This window comes from Bombina bombina, chromosome 5 (genome assembly GCF_027579735.1).
Source record: "Bombina bombina isolate aBomBom1 chromosome 5, aBomBom1.pri, whole genome shotgun sequence".
NCBI lineage: Eukaryota > Metazoa > Chordata > Amphibia > Anura > Bombinatoridae > Bombina > Bombina bombina.
In genome coordinates, this window is record NC_069503.1 from 802,730,016 (window position 1) to 802,745,452 (window position 15,437).

A 15,437-nucleotide genomic window follows, 5' to 3' on the forward strand; every position below is an offset into this window, starting at 1 on the left:
GGCCACCAACATTTCAGACAGAGACGACAGTATAAAATCCTTGATTCCAGGAATCAGCAGAATTCTCCTGTAAGAGACAAACAGGAGGAGTGGTAACACTCTTAGAAGCAAGAGTGGCGTTAGGTCAGAATGAATTAGATTATTAGTACATATATACCATAAATAAGATGGATATAAACATCTTAACTTCTAAATACTATAGACACTTGTAGGAAAGTGCTCAAATGACCCGGCTTTTAAGGCAGATTTAAGAAAAAAATCAGAAAGCTCAATAACTGGAAGAAACTTACACAGAACTGCAGAAAACTAGCATAGAGCTAAACCATAATATCACCATTAAAGAAGCTTTACAGAAAGGAAACACTTAAACCCCCTTTGAAAATAACTTTTAAAAAACCTTAGAAAATGAAAAAAATTATAAAGGCAGAGATATGGTAGTACACAAGACACCAGTTATCTAAATAGCATACATTAGCCAGGAGGTGTGCGTCAATCTGGGGTCATAAATAAAACAAAAATAAAAGTACTTACCAAAAGGCACTGAAACCAGTGGGAAGCCAAAACCACTGCTGAAACCTAAAAAAGCATAAGGAGGCCAAGAACAAGTCCCTGCGACATTTGTGGAAAGGCTTGTAACTAAATCTCAATAGGTGAAATATATCCTGCTTCCTATACTCCAAATACATCCCTTCAACATTCACTGTACTATGAGGTGAAATTACTCTCAACTTGGTTAAGAGAACCCCTCTCACTGAAGAACTGAATGCACATCTTCATTCTACAACCACCTCCAGCGGAAGCAAAGGCCAGACTGAAATTCCAGTGAGGTGGTAGGGGTTTTAGAGAGTTCTTGGGGTTTGGGAATCTTTGCCTCCTAGCGTCAGGAAAGAGTAATTCCCAGGACTAATGGATCGTGGACTCAACCCCTGTATGAAAGAAATTAGCATCTACACTAAAGGAAAGCCTTAAAAGAGACAGCAAACACTTTGTAACTACAAGACATTTCTGTTGTGTTTTACTGGAATTATTTTTCAATACCTAAACTCCACCCACTATTTACCTTACTTGAAGGAGACAATCTAGTCTTTAGTCCACACAAAAAGGCTTGTCACTGTCAAAGTTAGTATAAAGGGAATTGTTTTGCAGTTATCTGATAAAGCCAATTATGGATAGATATGTAGCAGGACAAGCCTTGATACATCAGCAGGGTGTATTGCAAGTTCTGGTTAATATAAATAGCTCAACTGTCAGAGCTAAATTACATGGGAAAAGGGCATAATAAATAATGAAAATATATTGCAATGTAGTTTTATCAACTAAACATTTTATAATAAAAAAAACTTGAGGCGTTTACGGTTCCTTTAACTTGACAAATTAAAATAAATGTTAGAATTTTACCTGGCCGTCACAGCTTGCATGCAATACATGGCTTAAAACAGAGGGAGAAGACATCTTTGACATTACATCCATATGTAGGGAATGGTTTGTAGGATCTTTGGAAAATGTGAAACAGCGCCATGCTGTAGCATTCTAAAATTATTAAAAAGAAGTGTAGTTATGTACAAAGCTATGCTTCCAAATAAAATAGTTTTTATTACTTTGTGTATACTCACAGCACTAATGATAAGCCTGATTGGCAAAGTTGCATGTGTTTTATTTAATATCTTTAGTGGAAGAGTCTTCCAACTGCCAGATGAAAGGTCACCAAAATCTAAACAACCTGTCTTCCCTGTTTCAATCTAGAATGAAAAAAAAAAACTATTTATGCTTACCAGATAAATTCCTTTCCTCCCTGGCAGGGAGATTCCACGACTTCATTCCTTACTGTTGGGAAATACAACAACTGGCCACCAGGAGGAGACAGACACCCCCGTCAAAGGCTTAAATATCCCTCACACATCCCCTATACCCCAGTGATTTTGCAGAGGGAACACGGAAAAGTAGGAGTAATATCAGGGTATAAAAAGGGGCGGGGTCGTGGACTCTCCCTGCCAGGAAGGAAAGGAATTTATCTTGTAAGCATAAATTATGTTTTCCTTCCATAAGGCAGGGAGAGTCCACAACTTCATTACTTACTACTGGGAAAACTATACCCAAGTTCCAGAGAACACTGAATGAATAACGGGTGCAAACAGAAAAGAGAGGTAGACCCTAATCTGAGGGCACCACAGACTGCAAAACTTTTCTCCCGAAAGCTGCTTCAGTCGAAGCAAACACATCAAACCTGTAAAATTTAGAAAAAGTGTGTAAGGAGGACCAGGTAGCTGCCTTACAAATCTGATCCATTGAGGCTTCGTTCTTAAAAGCCCAAGAGGAAGCCACTGCTCTAGTGGATTGAGCCGTTATCCTCTCAGGAGGCTGTCATCCCGCTGTCTCATAAGCTAACTGGATGACACTCCTCTATACGCTTCCCTGTATAGATGACAAAGAGGAAGAATGTCTGAATTCCTTAGTAGACTGAAGATAGAACTTCAAGGCAAGCACCACATCTAGATTGTGAAGCAGACGTTCCTTCGCTGAAGAAGAATTAGGACATAAGGAAGTAACAACAATTTCTTGATTAATGTTACGATGCAACACCACCTTAGGGAGGAACCCTAGTTTAGTGTGTAAAACTGCCTTATCAGCATGAAAAACAGATAAGAGGGATCACATTGCAAAGCAAAAATCTCAGAAACTCTGTTCGCAGAGGCAACAGCCAACAAAAAAAAAATCTTCCAAGATAACAATTTAATGTCAACCGTATGCATAGGCTCAAACTGAGCCTGATGCAAAACATTAAAAACAAGATTGAGGCTCTATGGCGGAGCCCCAGATCTAAACACGGGTCTGATCCTAGCCAGAGCCTTAAAGGACTGCACATTCGGAAGGGCAGACACTCTTTTGTGCAGTAACACCAACAGGGCAGATATCTGTCCCTTAAGGAAACTAGCAGATAAACCCTCTTCTGGCAACCTTAACTTTATGCCAGGAAAAGCCACGAACTTCACACCAGTACAAGTCCTCCACATTATATGGTAGATACGATGAGTAACTAGCTTACGAGTTTGAACCAGTGTGTCGATGGCAGTCAGCCTCAGAGAATCTAGATTTTGATGAAAGAAAGGAACCTGTATCAGCAGATCTCTGCAACAAGGTAACCTCCACCCACAATGAGGACATCCCCAACAGATCTGCAAACCACGTCCATCACAGTCACGACGGAGCAATCAGAATCACAGATGCTCGCTCCTGCTTGATGCGAGCCACCACACAAGGGAGAAGCGGTAATGGAGGAAAAAGCTATATGAGACTGAACCTCCACATTACCGATAGGGCATCTATCAATTCCGCCTGAGGATCCCTCAAGCTCGACTTGTACCTGGGTAGCTTGGTATTGAGACGGGATGCCATGAGATCTATCTCTGGCGTCCCCCACTCGCTGCATAGCTCTGCAAACACCTTGGAGTGAAGAGAACATTCCCCTGGGTGAAAGGATTGCCTGCTAAAGAAGTCCTCTTTCCAGTTGTCCACACCCGGAATGTGGATCGCTGACAGCGTACATTTGTGAGTCTCCGCCCACTCTAGTATCTGAGATACTTCTCTCATCGCCAAAGAACTTCACGTTCCCCTTTGACGGTTGATTTAGGCAACCAAGGTTATATTGTCTAATTAGAATCTGATAAACTGGAACAAACCCAGAAGGGGCCAAACCCTCAAGGCATTGAAGATTGCCCTGAGTTCCAAAATATTGATCGGAAGGGGGAACAACTCCTGAGTCCATAGACCTTGTGCCTTCTTGGCACCCTAAATGGTTCCCAAGCCAGAAGGCTTGCGTCTGTGGTCACAATCTCCCAGGACGATCTCAAGAAGCAGGTGCCTTGGGACAGATGATCTGGACAGAGCCACCAGGAGAGCAAGTCTTTCGACAGACTGTTCAGCACAATCTGTTGAGACAGATCTGAATGGTCGCCGTTCCATTGTCTCAGCATGCATAGTTGTAAGGATCCGAGATGGAATCTGGCAAAAGGAATGATTGTCCATGCAGAACACCATGAGTCTGATCACCTTCATACACTGAGCCACTGAGGTTCTCAAGGAGGCCTGGAGGGCAAGACATGCAGAAGTTAGCTTGCAACTTCTCTGATCTGTGAGGAATAGTCTCATAGATAGGGAGTTTATTATATTTCCCAGGAAATTCAACCTTGTATTTGGAGTAAGAGAACTCTTTTCCAAGTTTATATTCCATTCATGTGATCGAAGAAGACTAAGAAGGGGCTCCGAATGTTCTTTTGCTAGACGAAAAGATGGTGCCTGTACCAAGATATCGTCCCGGTAAGGCACTACTGCAATACCTTCTGTTCTGGCAACAACAAGAAGAGCCCCCAGAACCTTTGTAAATATCATTGGAGCAGTAGCTAGGCCAAACAGAAGAGCTATGAACTGGAAGTGCTGGTCCAGAAAAGCAAACCTCAGGAACTGAAAATGTTCCCTGTGAATCGGAACATGAAGGTATGCATCCTTCAGGTCTATTGTGGTCATAAACTGTCCTTCCTGAACCAGAGGAAGGATTGACCGTATTGTTTCCATCTTGAAAGAGGAAACACTCCGAAACTTGTTTAGGCACTTTAGGTCCAGAATTGGACGGAAAGTTCCCTCCTCCTTTGGAACCACTAAAAGGATGGAATAAACCCCAAACCTCTTTCTGCTGTAGGTACCGGGACAATTACTCCTAGAGAGGAGAGATCCCGTACGCAACCTAAGAAGGCAGCCCTCTTTTCTTGACTTGTTGAAAGACTGAAGAGTAAGAATCACTGGGAGAATGAGACTTGAATCCTATCCTGTATCCTTGAGATACAACCTCCAGGACCCAAGGATCCTGTACATCCAGGAACCAAGCGTCTGAAAAAAAGAGACAGTCTGTCCCCTACTCGATCCGATCCCGGATCGGAGGAAGCACCTTCATGCGATTTGTTCTCGGCGGGCTTCTTAGTCTGTTTGGACTTGTTTCAGGAGTAAGCAGGCTTCTAAGTACTCTTGTGCTGCTCGGACTTGGAAGAGGACTGCTGTCGTTGTGACTTGTCAGCACGAAAGGAACGAAAATTAGACAGTTGCTGTCCCTTAGGCCTATTTTTCTTATCTTGCGGTAACCGTAGAGATAATGGAGTCCAGCCCTGGACCGAAAAAATTCTTCCCCTTGAAGGGAAGAGAAAGTAGTCTGGATTTAAAAGTCATATCTGCAGACCAAGACTTCAACCAGAGAGCCCGGCGGGCAAGAACCGCAAAGCCAGCAGACTTTGCATTAATGAGAATAATCTGCATATTCACGTCACAGATGGAGTTAGCAATTCTCAGTGCCTTAATTCTCTCAAAAATATCCTCGAATGGAGTCTCCACCTCAATGAGCTCCGACAGAGTGTTGCACTAGTAGGTAGCTGCTCCAGCAACCACGGCTATAGCCGCCGCTGGTTGAAATAAAAACCCTGTATGTTGAAACATCTTCCTCAGAAAAGTTTCCATTTTTTTTAGCCATAGGCTCTCTAAAAGAAAAACTATCCTCCAGAGGGATAGTAGTATGCTTTGCCAGCGTGGAGATAGCACCATCCACCTTCGGGATGGAGCCTCACAAAACTAATTGAGAGTCAGGGAATCATTTTTTTAAAGTAGACGAGGGGGTAAAAGAAGTTCCTACTCTTTCCCATTCATTACTAATAATGTTTGCCATCTTAACTGGCACAGGAAAAGTCAGAGGGACCTTCCTATCTTTGTAAACCCTGTCTAATTTATGGATCTTAGGTTCTGCAGGGAGAGTAGCCTCTGGAGCCTCTAGCATAGACAGAAATTCCTTTAATAAAAAAACGCAGATGCTCAATTTTAATTCTAAAAGGAGGGTTCCTCTGCTAAAGGAGGTTTAGTAACTGAAGTCTCCGACTCAGAAAGTTCACCCTCTGCAGCTACAGAGGTTAACTTATCCTCGGATAGCTGGGATATAGTAGCTAAAGCTGACAAATATTTAGATGACCCTAGGTCAGGAGAACTATGTTTAACCTTTGTCTTGCGTTTGTTAGAGTGAGGTAAGGCACTCAGGGCCACAGGCACTGCCGATTGTAAATGCGCAGTAAAGTCCGCTGGAAAAAAAAACCCTCCAGATGCAGGATTAGATGAGCCGCAGGGAACTGCATGTGGAGCGGGTAAAGTAGAGGGGGTAGTAATTTCTCGGGACCCAGATTCCTGAGAAGCAGACAGCTCAGAAGGGCTAATAACGCTCTGAGTATTAGCAGGCTTGTCTCCCTTCTTAGACTGTAGAACAGTGTTTAGGCAAATGGAACAACATTGAGCAGGCAGGCAAACCACAGCCTCCTCACAATATAAACAGGAATTATTAATCAGTACAGAAGGGCCGGAACCTTCTAATGTAGTATCAGAGTCTTCCATAGCTTTGTATAAACCCACAGAAGGAAAATAAAAAAAACGCTTTCATTTTATTTATTTTTATAAAAAAACATGGCACCTTAATACTCCCAATGGCTGGGGCACTCACCACTTCCTAGACCCAGACAGCTAACAGAGAAAACGCTCTCCCTCAGGAGTGATGTCTGCAGCAGAATCTTAAGAAATGAAAGAGACCGCACCCGGTCATGTGGTATGTTAGACAGGACTTCCCCTGCTCTTAAAAACGGTGCCAAGCTATTATGAGCTGCGCAATACTACAAAAACGAAAGTGAAATCTGTTTATTCCAAGCCAAAAACACACAGCCTATGAGCCTAAAAAAACACACTAAGCAGATCTAAATCCCCAAACTGTTCAAATAATCTCCCTGCACGAGATATTAACCCTTGATCATATCGAGGTATAAAGGAGCCACACTGTGTATAGCGTTTTAAAATGTATAGATAAAAAAAACGGTCTTACCCTCCAGGATCCATGCTGTGGAACAGGCACAACTTCTCAAGTGTGACAATCTAGCAGCAGGGCTTCTGACATAGACTTGAGTGTTTAACAGCAAGCAGTGAAACTCGTCAACACTGATTGCTCAGGAGCCGTTAGCGACAGTCTGGATGGGTTCGCAGAAAAACTTTCCCTGCATCTCCAGACTAACTCATCAATACTCTCACTGAAAGGTTGACATGATTACATAAAACTCTCAAAAGGAAACATAACCATTTGGATAGTTCTATAACCATATAGAACTATCCAAATATTCTGACACTTCTCTGCCACCTCCAATAGTGATGAAAGTCAAAGGATGACTGGGGGACAGGGGAAGTGGGAGGGATATTTAAGCCTTTGTGCTGGGGTGTCTTTGCCTCCTCCTGGTGGCCAGGTGTTGTATATCCCAACTGTAAGGAATAAAGTTGTGGACTCTCCCTGCCTTAAGGAAGGAAAATATAATACATGCTCAGTTCTTTCAATAAACATTCTGCATTCTCTTTTAAGTGACTGTAATTACCTCAATAGAAGGATTTTCTGAAACTGCTGTTAAAAGAACTTTGGCAGCTAAGGCTTCTGATCTTACAACCGTTTGTGAATCTGCAGACACAGGCCAAGAGGACACATTTAGCACACATTGGAAAAGCCCAGCTCTTTGAGGTAAAAATAAAATCTTTAGGTCTTCTGCTGTTCGTGGTCCAATAATGGTTTTGTTTTTAAAAACTAGGCATTGGTAGGCTGTGGGATCCACCTAAAAAAACAAAATCAAAAATATTTTACACTGTTTGAAATCGCATAATTTTTTTTTTTTCCAACAGAAAATTTAGGGGCCCAATAATCTAAAGCTCATACCTCTAGCAAGATTAAGCTCTCATTCATTTAATCAATATATCAGTAAATATGAAGTAGTACTTAAAAGGAACAGTACACAGTAAAATAGTTTTTTTTAATGAATTGTTATACCAGCTGCAGAGTATAAAATGTATGAGAAATTGCATTTTCAGGTTTATTTGTGTATATGAAGTAGCTGGATTTGTGCTTTAAAACCACAGCCTATTACAATGGGTTGAGCTTCAGGTAAAATATCTCATTATGTTATCACTTTGTGTACACACACTTGCTTCCTTATCTTATATTTGTCTGGAAAACTAAAGCTCAATACATAAAGAGAACAATGGACAATTATGTTATTAACTATCCTGTACTCCACTGGGAGTGTCATTTCTTCTGCTGGCTGTGTTTACATAGGCTATTCAATAGCTGAGACTCCAGTATCAAAACCTTCAATAATTGGTTGGGATACAAGCAGCTAAATCACCTATTTCAAAGGCCAAAATAGGGTTAAAGGAGCTACTTGTAAACTATTTAATACACTTGAGCAGGTAAAATGGATATTTGGGAACAATTTAAATGGGAGAATGTTTTTTGGATGAACTGTCCCTTTAATCTGACAGAAAGCTTGTAAGGCTTTGTATCCATTCCTTGGATTCAGAGGTATAAAAAAAAACTATTATTAAAGATATAATATTTTTCTTTCATATAATTGGCAAGAGTTTATGAGCTAGTGACGTATGGGATATACCATCCTACCAGGAGGGGCAAAGTTTCCCAAACCTCAAAATGCCTATAAATAGACCCCTCACCACACCCACAATTCAGTTTTTACAAACTTTGCCTCCCTATGGAGGTGGTGAAGTAAGTTTGTGCTCGATTTTCTTCTGCGATATACGCTTCTCAGCATTTTGAAGCACGATTCCTGTCAGGGTACAGTGAATGTAAGAGGGATGTGAAGAGAGCATCACCTATTGATTTTATTATTTTTCCTCACAGGAATCTTTTCAAAGGTTCTCTGTTATCGGTCGTAGAGATTCATCTCCTACCTCCCTTTTCAGATCGAGGATATACTCTCATATTCCATTACCTCTACTGTTACTGTTTCAGTACTGGTTTGGCTATATGCTGATGGGTGTCTTTCGGTAAGTATCTTTTCATTAACTAAGACACTCAGATATGGTTTGACACTTTATGTATTAATATAAAGTTCTAAATATATGTATTGTACTTCTATTTGTCATGAGTCAGGTTTATGCAGATTTCATTTTTTAGACTATCAGTTTCAAAATTGATAAATCATTTAGGAAGTTATTTTTTTCTTACCTGGGGTATAGTCTTTTTCAAATTGACTTTTTATTCATTAATTTTCACGGGCAAAATTAGGCCCACGAGGTCGCAAAATGCTGATATTTATTGCGTCATTCTTGGCGAGAGAATTTTTTTGGTGCGAAGGTACGTTTGGTGTTGCAAATTCGTCATTTCCAGCGTCTTAGTTGTCGCTAGGTTTCCTTGCACAGGGTTGTGTCTGCCAGGATGCGAGTCGCGTCATTTCTGGATGTTGTTAGCGTCAAATTTTATTTTGCGTTGTGCGTCATACTTGGCGCCAAATTTAATTATTTGAACCCCACTTCCTATATGCCTACTGCCTTTTTCTATGCTCAGAGGGCTATGCTATTTGCATTTTTTTCCTATTCCTGAAATTGCCATATAAGGAAATTCATAATTTAGCTTTATATGTTTTTTTTCTCTTACATTTGCAAGATCTCTCAATCTGATCCTGTCTCAGAAACCACTGTTGGATCCCTGCTGCCTGATAACAGTTCTACCAAAGCTAAGTGTATCTGTTGCAAGTTAGTGGAGATCATATCTCCAGCTGTGGTATGTAAGAGTTGTCATAAGCTTTTACATGCAGAGAATGTATCCATCAGTACTAGTACAATGCCTGTTCCTTGAACATCTAATGTACATTATATCCCTGTGAATATAAAAGATTTTATTGCTGATGCGATTCGGAAGGCTTTCTCTGCTATTCAGCCATTCAATTAAACGTAAAAGGTCTTTTAAAACTTCTCATAAAGTTGATGAAATTTCAAATGACCGACAAAATACTGAATTATCCTCCTCTGATGAGATCTATCGGATTCAGAAGATCCTTCCTCAGATATTGACACTGACAAATCTACTTATCTCTTTAAGATGGAGTATATTCGTTCCTTGTTAAAAGAGGTGTTGATTACTCTGGCTATTGAGGAAATTAGTCCTCTTGATACTAAAAGAGGTGTTGATTACTTGGATATTGAGGAAACTAGTCCTCTTGATACTAAAACTAGTAAACATTTAAATTCCAGAGGTTTTTCCAGTTCCTGATGCTATTTCTGATATGATTTCTAAGGAATGAAAAAGGCCTGGTGGTACTTTTTATTCCTTCTTCTAGGTTTAAGAAGTTGTGTCCTTTGCCAAGCAGCTAGATTGGAGTTTTGGGAAAAAAATCTCCAAAGTTGATGGGGCTATTTATACTCTTGCCAAATGTACTACTATCCCTATGGAAAGATAGTACTTCCTTTAAGGACCCTTTAGATATGAAACTTGAATCTTATCTAAGGAAAGCTTATTTATATTCTGGCTATCTTCTAAGTCCTGACATTTCTATGGCTGATGTTGCAGCTGCATCAACTTTTTGGTTGGAAGGCTTAGCGCAACAGGAAACAGTTACTGATTTGCATACCATTGTTTGCTTGCTTCAACATGCTAATCATTTTATCTGTGATGCCATTTTTGATATCATCAAAATTGATGTTAGATCTATGTCTTTAGCCATTTTAGCTAGAAGAGCTTTGTGGCTCAAATATTGGAATGCCGACATGGTATCTAAGTCTAGATTACTATCTCTTTCTTTCCAAGGTAACAATTATTTGGTTCTCAGTTGGATTCAATTATTTCAACTGTCACTGGGGGGGGAGGGAGTTTTTTTAACCTCAGGATAAGAGATCTAGGGGTAAATCTAAAGCTTCTAATCTTTTTCGTTCTTTTCTACAGAATAAGGAACAGAAAGCCAATCCTTCCCCCCAAAGAATTTGGTTCCAATTGGAAACCTTCAAGTTGGAATAAATCCAAGCCGTTTAAGAAACCAAAGCCAGCCCCCAAGTCTGCATGAAGATGCGGCCCTCATTCCAGCTCAGCTGGTGGGGGGGCAGATTAAAATGTTTCAAAAACATTTGGGCAGATTCTATCCAAAATCAATGGATTAAAAATATTGTCTCTCAAAGGTATTGAATAGGATTCAGAGTAAGACCTCCTGTGAGATTTTTTCTCTCACACGTCCAGCAAATCCAGTGAAGGATCAGGCTTTTTTGAAGTGTGTTTAAGATCTAGAGCTTTAAGGGGTAATTATACCAGTTCCGTTTCAGGAACAGGGGCTGGGGTTTTATTCAAATCTATTCATTGTCCCAAAGAAAGAAAATTCATTCAGGCCAGTTCTGGATTTGAAAATTTTGAATCGTTTTTTAAGAATGCCAACTTTCAAAATGGTGACTAGAAAGATTAGTCTGCCTTTTGTTCAGCAAGGTCATTATATGTCCACAATAGACTTACAGGATGCATATCTTCATATTCCGATTCATCCAGACCACTATCAGTTTCTGAGATTCTCTTTTCTAGACAAGCATTACCAGTTTGTTGCTCTTCCATTTGGCCTAGCGACAGCTCCAATAATTTTTTCAAAGGTTCTCGGTGCCCTACTCTCTGTAATCAGAAAACCGGGTATTGCAGTGTTTCCTTATTTGGACAATATCTTGGTACTAGCTAAGTCTTTACATTCTGCCGCATCTCACAAGAATCAACTACTGTTGTTTCATCAAAGATATGGTTGGAGGATCAATTTACCAAAAAGTTCCTTGATTCCTCAGAGAAGGTTCACCTTTTTAGGTTTCCAGATAGATTCAGTGTCCATGACACTGTCTCTAACAGACAAGAGACAAATTGAAGGTTCTGACAAACTAAAACCAATTTAGTCTCAATCATTAGCTTCAGTAGCTATGTGCATGGAAGTTGTAGATCTCATGACTGCAGCATCAGACGCGATCCCCCTTGCTCGTTTTCAGCTCTCCAGCTTTGTATGCTGAATCAATGGTGCAGGGATTATACAAAGATATCACAATTAATATCCTTAAATCCCAGTGTTCGACTCTCTCTGACTTGGTGGTTAGATCACCATCGTAAAGTTCAAGGGGCCTTTTTTGTTCGTCCAACCTGGACTGTAATCACAACAGATGCAAGTATTTCAGGTTGGGGAGCTGTCTTGGGATCTCTGACAGCACAAGGGGTTTGGAAATCTCAAGAGGCGAGGTTACTAATCAATATTTTAGAACTCTGTGCTATTTCCTGGGCTCTTCAGGTTTGGCCTCTGTTGAAGAGAGAACCATTAATTTGTTTTCAGACAGACAATATCACAACTGTGGCATATGTTGATCATCAGGGTGGGACTCACAGTCCCCTAGCTATGAAAGAAGTATCTCGGATACTTTCTTGGGCGGAATCCAGCTCTTGTCTAATTTCTGCGGTACATAGCCCAGGTGTAGACAATTAGGAAGCGGATTATCTCAGCCGTCAGACTTTACATCAGTGGGAGTGGTCTCTCCATCCAGATGTGTTTTTTCAGATTGTTCAGATGTGGGGTCTTCCAGAAATAGATCTGAAGGCTTCACATCTAAACAAGAAACTTCCCAGGTACCTGTCCAGGTCCAGAGATCCTCAGGCGGAGTCGGTGGATGAGTTAGCAGTTCCTTGGTTTTACCAACCTGCTTGTATCTTCCTGCCTCTAGTTCTTCTTCCAAGAGTGATCTCCAAGATCATCATGGAACATTCGTTTGTGTTTCTGATCGCACCAGCATGGCCTCACAGGTTTTGGTATGCGGATCTTGTCCGGATGTCCAGTGTGCCACTTCCTTTAAGACCAGACATTTTGTCTCAAGGGCCATTTTTCCATTAGGATCTCAAATCATTAAATTTGAAAGGTATGGAAATTGAACGCTTAGTGCTTAGTCATAGAGGTTTCTCTGACTCAGTAATTGATACTATGTTACAGGCTCGTAAATCTGTTTCTAGGAAGATTATCTAGTTTGGAAAACTTATATTTCATGGTGTTCTTCTCATAAATTTTCCTGGCATTCTTTTAGAATTCCTAGAATTTTACAGTTTCTTCAGGATGGTTTGGATAAAGGTTTGTCTGCAAGTTCCTTGAAGGGACAAATCTCTGCTCTTTCGGTTTTATTTCACAGAAAGATTGCTACACTTCCTGATATTCACTGTTTTGTACAGGCTTTGGTCCGTATCAAGCTTATCATTAAATCAATCTCTCCTCCTTGGAGTCTTAATTTGGTTTTGAAGGCCTCACAGGCTCCTCCTTTAGAGCCTATGCATTCTTTGGATATTAAACTGCTTTCTTGGAAAGTGTTGTTCCTTTTGGCCATCTCTTCTGCTAGAAGTTTTTCCGAATTATCTGCTCTTTCTTGTGAGGCTCCTTTTCTGATTTTCAATCAGGATAAGGCAGTTTTGCAGACTTTATTTAAATTTCTACCTAAGGTTGTGAATTCTCATAACATTAATAAGGAAATTGTTGTTCCCTCTGTGTCCTAATCTTAAGAATTCTTTGGATGTTGTAAGAGCTTTGAAATATGTTGAAGCTACTAAAGATTTCAGGAAGTCTTCTAGTTTATTTGTTGTCTTCTAGTTTATTTGTTGTCTTTTCTGGTTCTGCCATTTCCTTGGCATCTTGGTTAAAGCTTTTGATTCATCAGGCTTATTTGGAGTCGGGTCAGGACCCGCCTCAGAGAATCACAGCTCATTCTACTAGATCAGTCTCCTCTTTGTGGACTTTTATGAATGAAGCTTCACTTGATCAGATTTGCAACAACTAGCAGCAACTTGGTCTTCTTAGCATACATTTACTAAATTCTACCATTTTGATGTATTTGCCTCTTCAAAAGCAGTTTTTGTTAGAAAAGTTCTTCAGGCAGCTGTTTCAGTTTGATTCCTCTGCTTATGTTTTAAGTTTTTTCGTTTCAATTATGAGAAAACATTTTTTTAATATGTGGATTTAATTTTTTCAGCGGAAAAATGGATGTTTTTATTTTTATCCCTCCCTCTCTAGTGACTCTTCTGTGGAGTACCACATCTTGGGTATTACTATCCCATACGTCACTAGCTCATAGACTCTTGCCAATTACATGAAAGAAAACATAATTTATGTAATAACTTAACTGATAAATTTATTTCTTTCATATTGGCAAGAGTCCATGAGACCCACCCTTTTTATGGTGGTTATGTTTTTTTTTTTTTATATATATATATAAAGCACAATTATATTTCCAGTTCCTTTTTTGATGCTTTTTCCTCTTTTTTCTATCACCCCACTACTTGGCTATTCGTTAAACTGAATTGTGGGTGTGGTGAGGGGTGTATTTATAGGCAATTTGAGGTTTGGGAAACTTTGCCCCTCCTGGTAGGATTGTATATCTCATACGTCACTAGCTCATGGACTCTTGCCAATATGAAAGAAATAAATTTATCAGGTAAGTTCTTACATAAATTATGTTTTTATATTGCAGACCTTCACAAAAATTAACCCCTTAATGACCACAGCACTTTTCCATTTTCTGTCCGTTTGGGACCAAGGCTATTTTTACATTTCTGCGGTGTTTGTGTTTAGCTGTAATTTTCCTCTTACTCATTTACTGTACCCACACATATTATATACCGTTTTTCTCGCCATTAAATGGACTTTCTAAAGATACCATTATTTTCATCATATCTTATCATTTACTATAAAAAAAAATATAAAATATGAGGAAAAAAATCGAAAAAACATAATTTATGCTTACCTGATAAATTCCTTTCTTCTGTAGTGTGATCAGTCCACGGGTCATCATTACTTCTGGGATATTACTCCTCCCCAACAGGAAGTGCAAGAGGATTCACCCAGCAGAGCTGCATATAGCTCCTCCCCTCTACGTCACTCCCAGTCATTCGACCAAGGACCAACGAGAAAGGAAAAGCCAAGGGTGAAGTGGTGACTGGAGTATAAATTAAAAAATATTTACCTGCCTTAAAAACAGGGCGGGCCGTGGACTGATCACACTACAGAAGAAAGGAATTTATCAGGTAAGCATAAATTATGTTTTCTTCTGTTAAGTGTGATCAGTCCACGGGTCATCATTACTTCTGGGATACCAATACCAAAGCAAAAGTACACGGATGACGGGAGGGATAGGCAGGCTCTTTATACAGAAGGAACCACTGCCTGAAGAACCTTTCTCCCAAAAATAGCCTCCGATGAAGCAAAAGTGTCAAATTTGTAAAATTTGGAAAAAGTATGAAGCGAAGACCAAGTTGCAGCCTTGCAAATCTGTTCAACAGAGGCCTCATTCTTGAAGGCCCAAGTGGAAGCCACAGCTCTAGTAGAATGAGCTGTAATTCTTTCAGGAGGCTGCTGTCCAGCAGTCTCATAAGCTAAACGAATTATGCTACGAAGCCAAAAAGAAAGAGAGGTAGCGGAAGCTTTTTGACCTCTCCTCTGCCCAGAGTAAATGACAAACAGAGAAGACGTTTGTCGAAATTCCTTAGTTGCCTGTAAGTAAAATTTTAGAGCACGGACTACATCCAGGTTGTGCAGTAGACGTTCCTTCTTTGAAGAAGG

At 40.2% G+C, this 15,437-nt stretch overlaps 1 protein-coding gene across 1 annotated transcript in view; it reads right to left on the bottom strand.

Annotated features, from left to right (window-relative positions):
* Positions 1-15,437, bottom strand: part of CEP192 (centrosomal protein 192) — a 1,162,204-nt gene that overhangs the window by 582,231 nt on the left and 564,536 nt on the right. Inside the window, exons 22-24 of the mRNA XM_053715857.1 lie at positions 7,431-7,661; positions 1,614-1,739; positions 1,399-1,530 (exon numbers count right to left, since the gene is read on the bottom strand). Of these exons, the coding sequence (XP_053571832.1) occupies positions 1,399-1,530; positions 1,614-1,739; positions 7,431-7,661 (489 nt within the window). The remainder of the gene's footprint in view (positions 1-1,398; positions 1,531-1,613; positions 1,740-7,430; positions 7,662-15,437) is intronic.